Source organism: Diorhabda sublineata, chromosome 8 (assembly GCF_026230105.1).
Source record: "Diorhabda sublineata isolate icDioSubl1.1 chromosome 8, icDioSubl1.1, whole genome shotgun sequence".
Taxonomy (NCBI): Eukaryota; Metazoa; Arthropoda; class Insecta; order Coleoptera; family Chrysomelidae; genus Diorhabda; species Diorhabda sublineata.
The window spans coordinates 14,285,285-14,299,911 of NC_079481.1; the positions used below are offsets into that span (position 1 = coordinate 14,285,285).

Here is a 14,627-nt window from a genome sequence, read left to right on the forward strand (position 1 = left end):
TTGTTACATTATATCCCACCCCTTATATTACGTTTTGTATTATTTTTTTTTTCTTTTTAGTGGTTTAAACTAAAAGTTCCTAACCTTTTTCCCTTTAAAATTTGACTGGTTTCAGGAGACCTCCTGCAGATACATTTCTGCCAATTCGTCAAACAATATGAAGACGAGTTCTAAAGAAGAGAATTTACGTAGACTTCTGTCGAGTCCGGCTTGTACCCCTGGGGATTCCCTCGTACCACTTGGGGGGAAAAATTTCAATTGGTTGGCATGACTGCAGTAGCCGCGAGAGGGAATTTGATGTTAACATTTTAATGTCGTAAATACTATGACAACGGAGTGGAAAGGGCAAATTTAATAGAAAAAAATGTTTTTTTTTCAAAAAATTTTATTAAAAATATAACATTAATATTTACAAAATAGGTATTGATTAACTGATTGATTGACAAATGTATTCCACATTTCAAAATTAGACAAAAAAATTTTTTTATGCTAATTTTTAAAATCCAGAGAAGTCTTAAGCACATTTTTTAGTAATTCCAAGATATTTTCATATCCTTTTTCTAAATAGAATGTTATTACATATTATTTAAACAATAATACATAATATCCTATACAGTATGTCTGCATAAGTTAGCAATATATTGAAAACATTTTTTTCTCTAACCTCCAATTTCTTATATACTTTTATCGATTTATCTTGATTTTAGGTATTTTTTATTAAAAAAACTAGTTCAAAACAAGTAAAAATCTTTTTGAATACACTAAAAAATAGCTGCCAAAGTAATATTGCTTACTATTTAATAAAATTTCTAGTGGTGACATGACTTCAAATTAACAATAATCTCTAATTCCCTTGGTTGTGTTAGCTTCCTGATTCCATGTAGATATAAATGAGATTGTACTCAATGTTTTTAAAGTTTTTTTCAATTTCCAAAAAAATTTGATGTAATTAAATGATTATAGAACCAAAAAACGAGGATACCGTGCTATTATATCATTAGCAAAATTTCACATTTGGCAGTTACGAATACACTAAAAAAATAGCTGTCAAAGTAACAGTGCTTCCATTTAATAAAATTTACGGTTATGATGACATGTCCTCAAATTAAGCATAACTTTAATTCTCTTGGCTTCCTGATTCCATGTAGAAATAAATGGGGTTATACTGACTGTTTTTATGAGTTGTTTTCAATTTCCAGAAAAAAATTGAGTGTAATCTCTTCTCTAAATTATGAAATTAAATGATTTTTCCAGTTTCTAGAACCAAAAAGCAAGGGGGCTATTACATCATTACCAAAATTTCATATTTGGCAATTACAATTACATCAAAAAAATAGTTTTCAAAGTAACAGTGTTGCCATTCAACAAAAGAAACTGTTCCATAGTTTCAAGTTATGCGCATTTTTATTTATTTAGTTTTGGTCCTGTTTGTCCTTAGCAAAATGGTTCCCTTAATAAGTGTCTTTGAACTTGTTTATCCAGAACACCCAGTACCATTCTGTCTTCTATCATCCTCTCTGCATAGCTGGTTTTACACTGATCCTTTTTACATACAAACGATTAGTTAGCTGCTTGCTTTTTTAATTCAGTTAAAAAGGAGTCAATATTTTGACCTTTTTGATGTATGTTGTAGAATTTAAATGTTTCCAAACTTACATTTCTTTCGGGTTAGAAATGATCATCAAAACAAGATAACACATCATCTAGTTTTTGTTTCAAATGTATTATAGATAACTAAGCATGCTTCTCCAAGAATATTCCAAACTAACAAAAATATTTCAAATCTTTGCTTCCATTTTGGCCATCCATGTGGCTCCTGTACATTAAACGCTTCCTGGGGCTTAAAGTATTCCAGTTATCACTACACTTTTTATACTTTGTCACTATTTTCTTATTATTAACTTCTGATACCATATTTTGTTGTTTATCGTTCAATTTCTTGTTTTTATATGTTGTTTTAAAACTTTTTACTTACTAGTAGTTTTATTTATAAGTAATCTTCTTTTTTTATATTTTGACAGGACCAAAATTAAATAACTAAAAATGTACATAACATAAAACTATGGAACATAAACGGTGATGCCTAGAAATTGGGACATGTTCTATGAGGCCCTTTGTCAAGTTCATGGCGTAAGGCAAATAAAAGAAGTTATATTTTTCAAATTTTTTTCCAATTCTCGTTGATTTTTGGTTAAAATCTGTAGAAGAATTGAGAATAGATATAGACAAAGCAATTATTATTCACACACATGAGAAAAAAATCTCTGCAATCGTGTAAACTTATATGTTCAACCATTTTCGGAATGGTTCTTGTGTTATTAGGTCGTAGTCGAAAATAACCTGACGTTTCGCCAGCTTGTGCGGTTATCATCTTCATAAGTTGTTTGTTACTAAGTCAGGTGCAGTAACTAGTAATAGTTATTGTAGACTACGACCTAATAGTCTAAAAAACGAGTGGAATTATTTGTTTTTCAAAAACGAAAAATTAATTTTTGAAACGATACCTTTTGTGTTACGAATTAGTTATCACCCAACTACATTTAAATAATAAATTTATTTCACGTAACTCTCTACCCTACTCAATCTCGTTGACACCGCTTTCTCCTCGTCATTCGAAGGTAACGGGGTGTCTAACTCCCTATTCAAAACTCCAGCGGAAGTTCGTAATTGCGGCGCGTTTTTACTAATATAATCAATATTTAAAGGAGGAAGTTCTCCTTTGAATTGACCGAATTGAGGTCTACCAGTAACGTAAGCCGAAGCTTTGGACAATCTATGGCTAATAATAGACGGTTGACTTGACAGTTTAGCTGTCAAACTTTGTCCCGAAAGTTTTTTACCGTCGTAAGTTATAACAACATCCGGCGGTGAAGCAAGCATCTGGTTGGATTCTTGTAGATCGATATCTATATTAGATGGTTTTCTGATCACTTCCACTGGTTGAGCATTTGGGGGTGGTAGGTAATAAGATTCTATTTTTTCGTTAGCCTCGGCGATAGGTTCTTCAAAATCGTCGAAGTTACGTGATCGTTTCATAATTATTTGATGTTTCTTTTTGATCAATGGTCGTTTATCTACCTTATTTTTTATTATTAGTTTAGAAGAGTACATAGGAGAGGGTTGAAGTGCGTCTGGTTTTGATTTGCCTCCTTTTTCACTTTCACACTCCAATTTAGGTTCTAACTTATCCACACGGTCCTCAATCACTCTCCTAATGATGGGTACGAAACCGTTTTGGGTTTTAATAGAATTCGGTTCAAAATCAGTTTTAGGAGCTGCTATTAAAAAAGTTTCAGTTGAAGCTTGCTGAGGAGATATGTCTAATTTTATAATTTCTTTGATTGTGAATGGCTTAACATTGTTCTCAATAAGGGTTTCATAATTTAATAATTTTTTATGAGACATTACTGATGGGGTATTATGGTATCTTATTCCCGAAGGATTTAGTACTTTCAGTTGATTTATATTCTTTCTATACATAGTTTTTCGAATAGGAAGCGGTGGTGGTATTAAGATGACATTGTCACTAGATACAGCCATGTTATTACTAATTTTATAACGCGAGTCAGTTGTCGTAGCGGTGGTGCTAAAGATGTTTGAAGTTGGATTGTTTCCAGTGCTGAGGATAGGTTTGGAGTAGTACAAATTTTGATTCGGTCGTTGCTGGTGAATATAAAAGTTGTATCTGGTTGCCGGAAATGGATTAAGTATTGGTAACTTCTCTGAAGGCTTTGGTAAAGGTGCGGTGAAAATTATTTTTTCTGAAATGATTGATTTAGTGTCTTTATCTTCGTTATCCTTTGATATTATATTAATTTGTTTTACCCTTGTCCCGACGCTAATAGATGGACTAGATTCTAGGTCGGAGTCTAGTTTGTTCTTAAAGGATTGGGGCGCTGGAACAATCGATGAATGATATTCACTAGCTTCGGACTGTTCGTCGCAGCTATCCAAAACGTTTATTTTCCAACCTAAATGTCGGTGAGTGAAACACTGGAAATAAAAAGATAATCACATTTCTATTCTTCAAGAGTAACTTTATGGAATATACACAGTAATAGGATGGTTCCAGAATTACCTGACCTGATCTAGAGATGTCTATAGCATATGTTTCAAGTTTGAAGATGCCACGTTGTTTGGTATTTGTTTGATAGCAATCAATAGTTAACGTTTTATTTGAAAGGCTTTAGCTCAACAAATATAGAAGCTGAATTAGAATCTACTCTGGGTGAGACTGCTCCTTCGTTATCAATAGTGAAATATAGATCTGAAGACTAGCATCGGAGTTGTCGACCAAATGAGGTGTAGTAGTTTGAGTGGTACCTTTCGTATAAAGATCGCTCTGGATATTGATCTGAAACTTCTATATGTTGCAATGTTCCGGAAAGACGTGCCTTGATAGTTGATTTCACTTCTTCACACATTTTTTTTATGTTTTGACGACTGCAGGCGAACTTGGTGTTTATGATCCACGTCTGACAGTCAGATCAGCGTCTTTCTTCTATGATCCAAGCTGTTCAAGTTTCTGGTCAACTCTGGATCGACTTCTGTATTAAGTCGAGCATTTGTGAGTAATATTCTAAAGATGGACGAATTTGTGCCTTGTAGAAGCTCTAAGCTTTCGTGAAACTGACATTGCTTCTTATTTCAACACTCAACAAGAGAATTTGCTGTAATTGTGATACATCCTGAGCCCCAATTTAAACACTGCAGCCTGGGTTTTTGCTGGCTTATGTTGCTTTCATGTTTTTAAGATCAATAATTGAACTTCATTTTGAATTAGGTATTAGAAGCGATTGAATGACTCGAACTACCTTATATGATCTCAATTAAAAATAGATAAAGAAATGTTGGAGAAAATCCACAAAGTGGTAATGGATGATCGTCGACAGAAAATGCGCGAACTAGCAGGCATTTCAAAAATTGTGGTACATCGCATATTAACTGAAAATTTGGACATGAGAAAGCTGTGCACAAGATGAGTGCTACGGAACAAAAACAGCGTCGTGAACATGCTTCCACCGAGTGTTTGGCAATATTTCAAGCGGATTGTTTGAGTGCGTTTAATTACCATGGATGGAACGTGGGTCCATCACTTTACACCCGAAACAAAAGAACAATCAAAACAATGGACTGAGAAGGGAGAACCGGCTCCAAAGAGGTCAAAGACCGTTCCATCTGCAGGCAAGGTCATGGCGTTGGTTTTGTTGGGAAGCGAGTGGGATAATTTTCAATTACTATCTTGAAAAATAAGAAAATATCAACGGCGAGTATTGTGCGAACTTATTGCAACGATTAGGCGAAGAAATCATGCAAAAACCACCGCATTTTACTAAGAAAAAAAGTGTTGTTTCATCAAGACAATGCACCAGCTCAAATATCCGTTATTTCAATGGCCAAAATTAATGAATGGAGTGCACTCAATCGTCAGATTAAGCTCCCTCGGATTATTTTCTGTTTCCATACTTGCTGGTTAAAGATTTTCCAACAATGAAGAGGTGATGTCAGCAGTTAATGTCTATTTGACGATTCTTGAATGTATCGAACTCATTGAACATCGCTGGGAAAAGTGTATGAAGCTAAAAGAAGATTAAGTTGAACAATAAATATATTTTTTTCCAAAGTTTTTGTGCTTTTTTTGTACCAGGCTTCTTGAACAATCATCGTACATATACAGAATAAAAAGTGAACAAGTCGTAGAAGTAAATTATCCATTATTAAGTCAATTTACAGATACAACACTTCTATGAAATTTCGATGTTATGTCACCCTCCAGAACGGTTCGATCGTTTTCTACTCAACGCCCTCAACAGCCTCTCACAGTATAACAAATATGGTATCCATAAGTTGAAGGATTGCGAAGAAATTTATTTATTTCGAAATTTTGTGTCCCACCTTCAAAGTTGTAGCTTAGAATAGACTTAAATTGACCTCAATCATCACATTTTGGGCTTCTCCTCTGTCCCGACTCTTTTAAATGTATAAAGCCCCTATTTAGTGTAAGCAATTGATAAATGTATTTATATTGAGTTATCAAGTCACCTGAACAAAGTGAAAATTGTGTATCTAAATAAGTGGACAGGGGATCTAATCTATCAAGTCTACTGCTATTCGTAAAACATCACCAAGGAGTTCAAAATTGTCCAATTCAGATCAACGTTTTGTTCTCGAATGAGTACAAGTTTTGTTCGAGGTCGTGTAAGAATCTAGACCAGATAGAGAGGAAAATTAGTCCAATCCAATATTGAAGAATAAGCTATCGAGAAACGACTGTAATAGTATGTATTTTGACTTATGATTTACAAGAACTAGTAATTGATGATTGCAAGATCCAGGACAAGTCACACGGACTACGAAGGCTGAATTAGGTACTCGTCAGATTAGGATCAACAAAACCATCAAACTAGAGAACCCATTGGTGTAGCCAAAAGTGTAGCTATTCCATCTCTCAGTAGTCTGAGGCAAGACATACTTAACAGCGATAGATGATGGGATCACAAGCTAAATTAAACTAGTGACTGGTGTTAACCAGACGCTATTTCCGTACTTCTTGAATGCTACTAGTGTATGGAGGAGGAAGAAACTGTAGAACACGACATCGTTAAGTGGCCAGAACTCACACGTGCGAGATTCAAACACATGAGAAGCTTTACAGTTTCGTGACATTTTGTATTTGGTAGTTTCAAGTAGGGCCTATCAGAAGACCTAAGTGTGCAATAGACCGCCTACTACTCAACTATGAAATATGAAATTATGAAGAAAACTCAATTTACTAAGGACTGATGGCATAATTTGCTGTATGGGAAGAGAAGGGTCAGCGAGTCCTGTACATCAATATCTCGTATGCTAGAAAAGTGTCCGGACCTTGACATTGTGTCACGCTCATACTTTAAATCTTCCACCAAACTAAGTATTCAGTCAATAAGCAGTAATCCCTCATGTGGAATGAGCTGGAGAGAAAGAAATGAGTCTCCACTATTTAAAGGAATAGAGAGAGGGATAGAGAGAGAGAGAGAGAGAGAGAGAGAGATTCCGGTGGAGTCGAAATCAGAAAGTTTCTTTAGCAATGTAGGCCTAATTGTCGCTTTATGTATAACATATATATATAATTTTCCACTATTGAATCATCGTTTTTCTTGTCACAAAAAAATACTGAAGCTTCAATGAAAAACTTTTTCCCCTTGTATGATAAATAAGGATTTTTATTTTCCAAAATTAGCTCCCCTGAAGATAAATAGAACTGAAATCGCCTTGCTTCGTCACCTCGTAGTGAAATAATTCTTGACTTTGATTTTTTTGTGTTTAAACGAGATATATTTTTTTTAATTTGCTTAGGAGTGAACAGATCTGTCAGTTCTTTAATTTATAAGTGTTGAGCTAGGTATTCTATCATTTGTTGGTGATCCAAATCATGATTAGGTGTAAAAAATTTAGCAATTTGTTATAAAAGTAGATTCATCTTTCCTTTGTTGCTCTTTACTTAGGGGCCTGAATTGGCTTTATTAGAAATGGGGGTTAAACAACTTTTTGTTAGAGTTTTTAAAAAATTAGTCCAACCAAACGGGACTGAACTATAAAAAATGAAAATTTAAAAAGGGAATTTTTCATCTTTTCTAAAAGTCGTTTAATCGATCTTGGGACACAGTTAAATTATCACTTGAAGTAAGGATGGAAATGCTCAATTTTTAATTCCCATTTTAAAATTTAAGTATGACGGTTCCACACTTGGAATTTTTAAAATATTTTCGACAGTCTTCTTTTAGCTACTTTAGCTGAAGATTTTTTGACCACAATTTTCCACCACTAATAGTTTCCAAAGATACACTTTGGATTCTTTTTTGTCCACCCTGTACATATCTGAAAACCCCATACGCTATTATATATTTACCTGATAGTAAACCGTATCCGGAGTATTTTTATTTGGTGTCCATTCGATAAAACCAGGTTCTCCGGGATCGCATTTAAGCTCCAAACTACGTTGATAAGCTCCGAAGGAAGGGTAGTCATCAGCATCTAAATCGCCAGTTGCGACCCAGTTACATAATCTTCCAGTACCGGTTGGCTCTACGCTACCATCTGCGGTTTTACGCACTCCGGCGAAAATTGTTATATTCTGAAATTGAATTATTTGGCTAATCATTATACAAGTATATTTTATAGATAGAAAAACTTTTAACACTTTATTACTATAATTGAAAATTGAATGGTAATTAATGGCAATCTTCTTACGACAAAAGTTTCGAACTTTCCCAGTTTTCTGAAGGTCTTAGAGGGCGTCTTAGACGCGTGGGGCCAAAAACGAGTAGTGCGTTGGGTATCTAGATATCTCAAATTTCTCGTTGAATTGAAAAAAACTCCAACTTAGTGCTATAAATTAATACAAGAGTTCTTTGGGGACAATTCTCTATCTCATGCGCTTATTTTTGAGTGGTGTAAGCGCTTTAGTGAGAGCCGAGAGAGCACTGAGGATGACCAGCGCCTAGGACGCCCTGTGACTGTTTCAACTCCGGGATCAGTGACCAAAATCATGCAAATTGTGCGTGCAGATCGTCGAATAAGCATCCGGATGTTTGTCGAAGCTGTAAACGCCGATGAAGAAACAATTAGAAAAATTTTAGACGAGGAATTACACATGACAAATGTCTGTGCGAAGTTGGTGCCAAAAAATCTGACTCCTGACCAAAGCTCTTACGTCAATTAGATTTCTTTAGGAAGGTTAGAAAGATTAGAAAAATATCTGTTTTGAAAGGGACCCGATTTGAGTTGATGGAAGTGGTAAAGTAAAAAACGGCAGAGCTTCTAAAGGCATTTAGCAAAGAAGACTTCCAGTACTATTTCGATCAATGGAAAAAACGTATGGAAAGGTGTGTCGCGAGGGGAGGGAAGTATACTGAAGGGGACCCGTTTTCGTAACCATTCTCGTAAATATTATGAAGGAAGATCAAAGAAAACATGGATATATAAGAGAGGAAGAATTAAATAAGAATCATATCAAAGAGATGGAATTGAATATATGAAGACATGAAGACAGTAGTATGTGTCCTTACCCTCCAACCGGTAATCTGGCTGATGATCTAATCAAAATCAAAATTTTCCTACTAACCTTTCTTTCTTCCGGTGTTTTGTATTCATAACCTCCAATTGGATCGTCAGTGATGTAGAAGGGGTGATACTTGGCTGGTATCTCCGGGTCGATACCTCCTTCTACAACGAAAGTGTATGTTCTACCTCTAACAACATTTATCACCGGAATCAGGAGTCCGTTGATGTACCACGAGATACCCCATCCAACATGACCTTAAAAATTACTCTGTTAAAATTTTACATTCTTTTTGAAAATATTTCTGGCTTAGAATCATAGAAAAACACGCCGATTTAGCGTTTTCGAGGTCGTAGAATCCATTTATCGGGTTCCATATCTCGGGAAGTAGTACTTTCGGTTTAACCTGAAATTTATTGACTTTCCGAATAGAAATGTTGTAATTCAAATATTCCGTTTTAGTTTGTCTTGTTCTTAGCTTCTCCAAAACAATCTCTAGCTTCATCACTAGTTTTATTGAACTCTGTTAAAACTTTTTAAATTTTTGTTACATTATTGTATTCTAAACTGGTTGATTCTTGTAATTTCTTCAGTTAACGTCTCTTCAATTTTATTCAAATTTTTTGATAGACTGAATAATTGATTCTCAATACTTGCTGTTACAAGTTTTCGGTATGATTACGAACTAAGCTAGTATTTATAATTAGATGATGGATACTCTTTTCTACATTATCTATTTTCAAATTTGAGCTACTGATTCTTTCTTCTATTTCGTCAATTTTCACATCAGTACATTTTCTCCATTCAATATTGTTCTATTTAAACTATTTCTATCAAGCTTATCATATTTTAGATTGCAGGATTTATAAAATTTATTGACTTCGTTCTCCATAACAGTCATGAGCTTTTGAGTTTTATTTCGATATTTGGTGATATCATTTTCTAATAATGTTATCTGCGGCTCCAATTTTATCTCTAATGTTTAATATACTCAATACAAATTCTTTTGATTAATTTTGAAAATCGCTCATTGATTTATCCAATTCGTCTATTTCTCGATTCGCTAAATGTAACTGATTTGTAACATAATTAGTTTTGGCTTTTTGAATTGGATTCTTAAATCAAAAGAAATGGTATTTCAGGAAGAAATATCGTTCTCTCGAGTTATTTAACACAAGTAAATCTAATCTACTACTATTACTACTGTGTAGTAGACATTCAATGTCAAGTTGATTTTTGGCTTCGCCAACAAGTTGCCTCCATAATTTTCTATCCTTAGCTAAGTCTACTTTTCCACCAAGTCTTCTTACATCTTTTACCCCCTGGGTCATTCCATCTTGCTCTTGGTCTTCCCAATGGACGCCTCCCTTCTGGTTGACCTCTCTACACACTTCTTATTGTTGTCTCTTCATTCCTTTTTCTTACATGGCCCAGCTACATAATTCTTCTACTTCTTATCACAGCTACAATATCTGGTCGTTTGCACCGATCCCCGAGTTTTCTGTTTTTTGAGTATTCTCCATATTCCTTCTTCGAAAACTGGCCCATATATCCTCCTTAATATTATTATGTTATTAACTTCTCCGTGTGTTTTGTTAGTGTCCACACCTCAGCTCCATATGACAAAACTGGCTGTAAATCTAATCTAGCCTAATCTAATCAAAAAATGGATTTGTTTCTGTGCCTGCTTAACAACATCAAGAAACAGTTCCCAATACGAAGGTAAATAAAAGTTGAATAAATAAAAACAAAAATCAATCTTTTTTTCTACTTCACGTCTTCCCCATTTACATCCAAATTTCCTTCTCGGAAAGATATGTTCCTTCAAAATAAAAACTCGTTTAATTCATGAATCCAGTTAAACATGTCGAAATGGAAGTCTACCAATCCGATTAAGTATTAGTGTATAAATAAATGAATTTCATGATTTCGAAAACGCCAAACTAACGGTTTTTTCTAATTCTACACCAAGCATATACGGAAGTATAGCCTTTTTTACATTATTTTATAATCTTTTCCTGATTAAGTCACGTAAAAGATACTATGACCTGCCAATCTTTCAACAATCAGACTATAAACTTATATTTTGTCAAATCGTTAAAAATTTAGGAAACAAATCTATAAAAATAATAAATTAGGCACCTCAATATTTACATAAAAATATGTACAGTATGATTCAGTTAAACACACAGTTTTGCATAGGCTTGTTAAATTCTTGCATAAAATTCGTCACTGTCTCTTTGGCCAGTTTTTGTGTAGTTAGTACCCAAAGACGTATGGGAAAGCAACGAGAGTTACAACAATAAAGAGAAGAAAGATCGCTTATCTTGGCCACATATATCGTAATAACAAGTATGATATACTGAAATTAATAATAGAAGAAAAAATCGAAGGAAAACGTGGGCCTGATCGCAGATAATATTCATGGTTAAAGAAACATACGCAATTGGACTGGGAAGAACACATTATCTTTAACTCGCACCACTCGGGACTGAAATTGTTACCTTAATTAAATGGAGATGGCACCTAAAGAAGGTGAAGTACCCAAAGAAAGGAGTCTAAAAATGCTAGATTTGGAGATGTGGATTATCAATTTATCAATGGATTATCAACTATTAAAACTTTTTCTTCGATTAAGATAATTTTGAAAGGCTCTTGTATCCCAACTTTTGTATTCATGTAAAATAAAGAAAAAGAACATAAAATCACATCTAATTTGAATATTTTGCGTTTGATAAGAACGTCCTGAACCTTCCGGTTATTTCTTAATGATACTAATATCGGAAAAACTCAAATTCAATAGTTCACATGAATTGTTTGATATTTAGGAGGACCTGTATACGAAAAGTGGAAGTTATGGAGTTATTTCTGAAGTTAATACAAACAGGATTGAATATATGGTCAAATCTGAACAACAAACTGTACCAAAAGAAGAAATCGCTTTCAATAATATACAAATCGAAAAATCAACTGACCTAGAAACTACAATACACAATAAATGAGGTCCTAGAGTGGGGATACGAACAAAAATAACTGAAGTTTTATAACATTAAACAAATCCTTTGCAGCCATGACCATAACTTTGATCGTACGAGGATTGTAAGATGTTATATCTTTCCCGTATTCTTATACCGCACAGATTCAAGGCAGCTCACAGAAAATCTGCTCAATTGTTTGGAAGCGTTTGAAAAATAGTTTGAGATGTTGTTTATACTGCACAGATTCAAGGCAGCTCACAGAAAATCTGCTCAATTGTTTGGAAGCGTTTGAGATGTAGCTTATACTGCACAGATGTATAGAAGCTCACAGAAAATCTGCTCAAACATTTGGAAGCATTTGATTTGTTGCTTATACTGCACAGATTCAAGTCAGCTCACAGAAAATCTGCTCAATTGTTTGGAAGCGTTTGAGATGTAGCTTATACTGCCCAGATGTATAGAAGCTCACAGAAAATCTGGTCAAATATTTGGAACCGTTTGATTTGTAGCTTATACCGCACAGGGACATAGCAGATCACAGAAAATCTACTCAATTGTTTGGAAGCGTTTGAGATGTAGCTTATACTGAACAGATTCAAGGCAATTCACAGAAAATCTGCTCAAAAGTTTGGAAGCGTTTGAAATATAGTTTCAGATGTAGCTTATACTGCACAGATGTATAGAAGCTCACAGAAAATCTGCTCAAACATTTGGAACCGTTTGATTTGTTGCTTATACTCCACAGATTCAAGTCAGCTCACAGAAAATCTGCTCAAACGATTGGAAGTGTTGAAATATTATTTGAGTTGTAGCTTATACCGCACAGATTCAAGGCAGTTCATAGCAAATCTGTTCAAACGTTTTTTGGAAGCGTTTGAGATGTTTCTTGGCATATTTTGAAGATAAGTTGTGTCGATAGAGTTCTAAATATCGATAGTTTTGAGCACATTAACAAAATAGGCAATACTATAAAAAAATATAAATTAGAATATGTTTATCATGTAATACACAATCTTGTAAAGTAGGATTTTCTTAAGCAAGGTTTGATAATGGGTAGGAGAAGCATAGATCGGCGCATAACACGTGCACGTCAATATGATCGCCAACATGAAAGTCAACGGTCTATAACAGTCCAAAGTTACTAGGTCCTCGACTGTTACGGTGGAAGCTACTTTTATCAAACACACCATTTGTTATATTTCATACGCATAGTGAATGTCTTGTCTTGTCAGATTGACATAGATAATCTTGTACCTCAATCACATCTGCTTTTAACATCTACATCTCGAGTTATATTCTAATGAACTCTAGGTGGCTGTAAGGAGATCAGATCTTCATTCCTACAAGTTTCTTGTAAATTATTTTTGTATTGGCCTGCAGTGGTGAACTGATTTTTCTTTCTTCTCTCCACAGGATCTGCACTTGTCCGTTTTTGCTTACCTAGTCTCATCAGGTGTTTCCTAAATCGACCATATAAGAAAGATAAAGTTTGTTTTTGATGAGATCCTAATAATTTATTGGAATAGAGGATCTAAAGGATTTGTTGGACTAATCTTGCCAGAAAAGGCGAGATGCGTTTTCTTCTTATTTCCGAAATAGACAGGTTACTGGCAAGAAGATCAGCTTTGAATCATTTTTGATAGCAATCTAGCTGTCGAAACGCTAAGGACCAGTAAATACGAGTTTGATGACATATTATTTTCCATTTTTTTACAGGAGTCTGAAAAGCATATCCGATTCTTGCCTTCATTAGGAGATTGATAGAAACCTGAAACAACAATTCTTATTTCATTTTTAAAGATAATGCTCACCGGTAATGGCTGGATATCCTCTTTTTCCACCAGTAGGTCCCATTTGCGCATAAAATACTCCATCTTCGGGTTCATTACATTGTATTGGCGGTATAACCCAAGGTACAATTTTTTTTACAGCAGATGGAGTGGGTCGTTCTTTTTGCTGTTGTCTTCTTCTCGTCGGTTGTGTTTGTTCTTCTGTTTTAGAAGCGCTGTTTTGCGAATCGTCATTGTTCTCTTTGGGTCTTTGCGTTACTCTTTGCGAAATTCGTCTTCTACCTGTCAAAGAAAAGTCAAACAATTCGATTTCATTTGTATGAAAAAAAATTGCGTCACATTATTTTACCAAGAGTGATAATGATGTCCACTATATGTATTGTATTAGAAATAATTGTGATGAATAGATAATAGATAAAATAATACAGATTCCTTTGAATGGAAACTTGCGTCTACAACTTTCCATTATAGTGGAATGAAAACAAAACAGAGGACGAATAACATTTGAAATTTAGCTTCGAGATTGCTCTACATAACTAAGTTTTTTAACAAGCGAAAAATTTGTCGTTATGGGGACTCATTAAATTTGGCCCTGATATAGGAATCGTTACTCTGCAATACTTGTGTTGTGGTGGTTGTTTGTGATGTTTACTGCTTCAGACCGAAAAAAAGAATAAGGGGGGATTGGAATAAAAAAATAAAGAAATGCTCGGTACAAAATAAAAACTATTCTCCTCAGATATTGGGGATATATTTTTGTTATTATCTTTTTTGGTTTCACAGCTACAGCTGCATTATTCTTTATCATCGGCCATTTGG

At 34.4% G+C, this 14,627-nt stretch overlaps 1 protein-coding gene across 2 annotated transcripts in view; it reads right to left on the reverse strand.

Moving 5' to 3' along the window:
- Positions 1–373: 373 nt before the first annotated feature.
- Positions 374–14,627, reverse strand: part of LOC130448322 (protein Skeletor, isoforms B/C) — an 83,272-nt gene continuing 69,018 nt past the window's right edge. Inside the window, exons 9-13 of one of the 2 annotated variants that reach the window (XM_056785612.1) lie at positions 13,830–14,090; positions 9,104–9,297; positions 7,889–8,113; positions 3,826–3,993; positions 3,333–3,761 (exon numbers count right to left, since the gene is read on the reverse strand). In XM_056785612.1, the coding sequence (XP_056641590.1) occupies positions 3,753–3,761; positions 3,826–3,993; positions 7,889–8,113; positions 9,104–9,297; positions 13,830–14,090 (857 nt within the window). In that variant the 3' untranslated portion in view covers positions 3,333–3,752. Of the gene's footprint in view, positions 3,994–7,888; positions 8,114–9,103; positions 9,298–13,829; positions 14,091–14,627 lie in introns of both variants that reach the window. The other variant, XM_056785611.1, reaches the window with a different exon arrangement.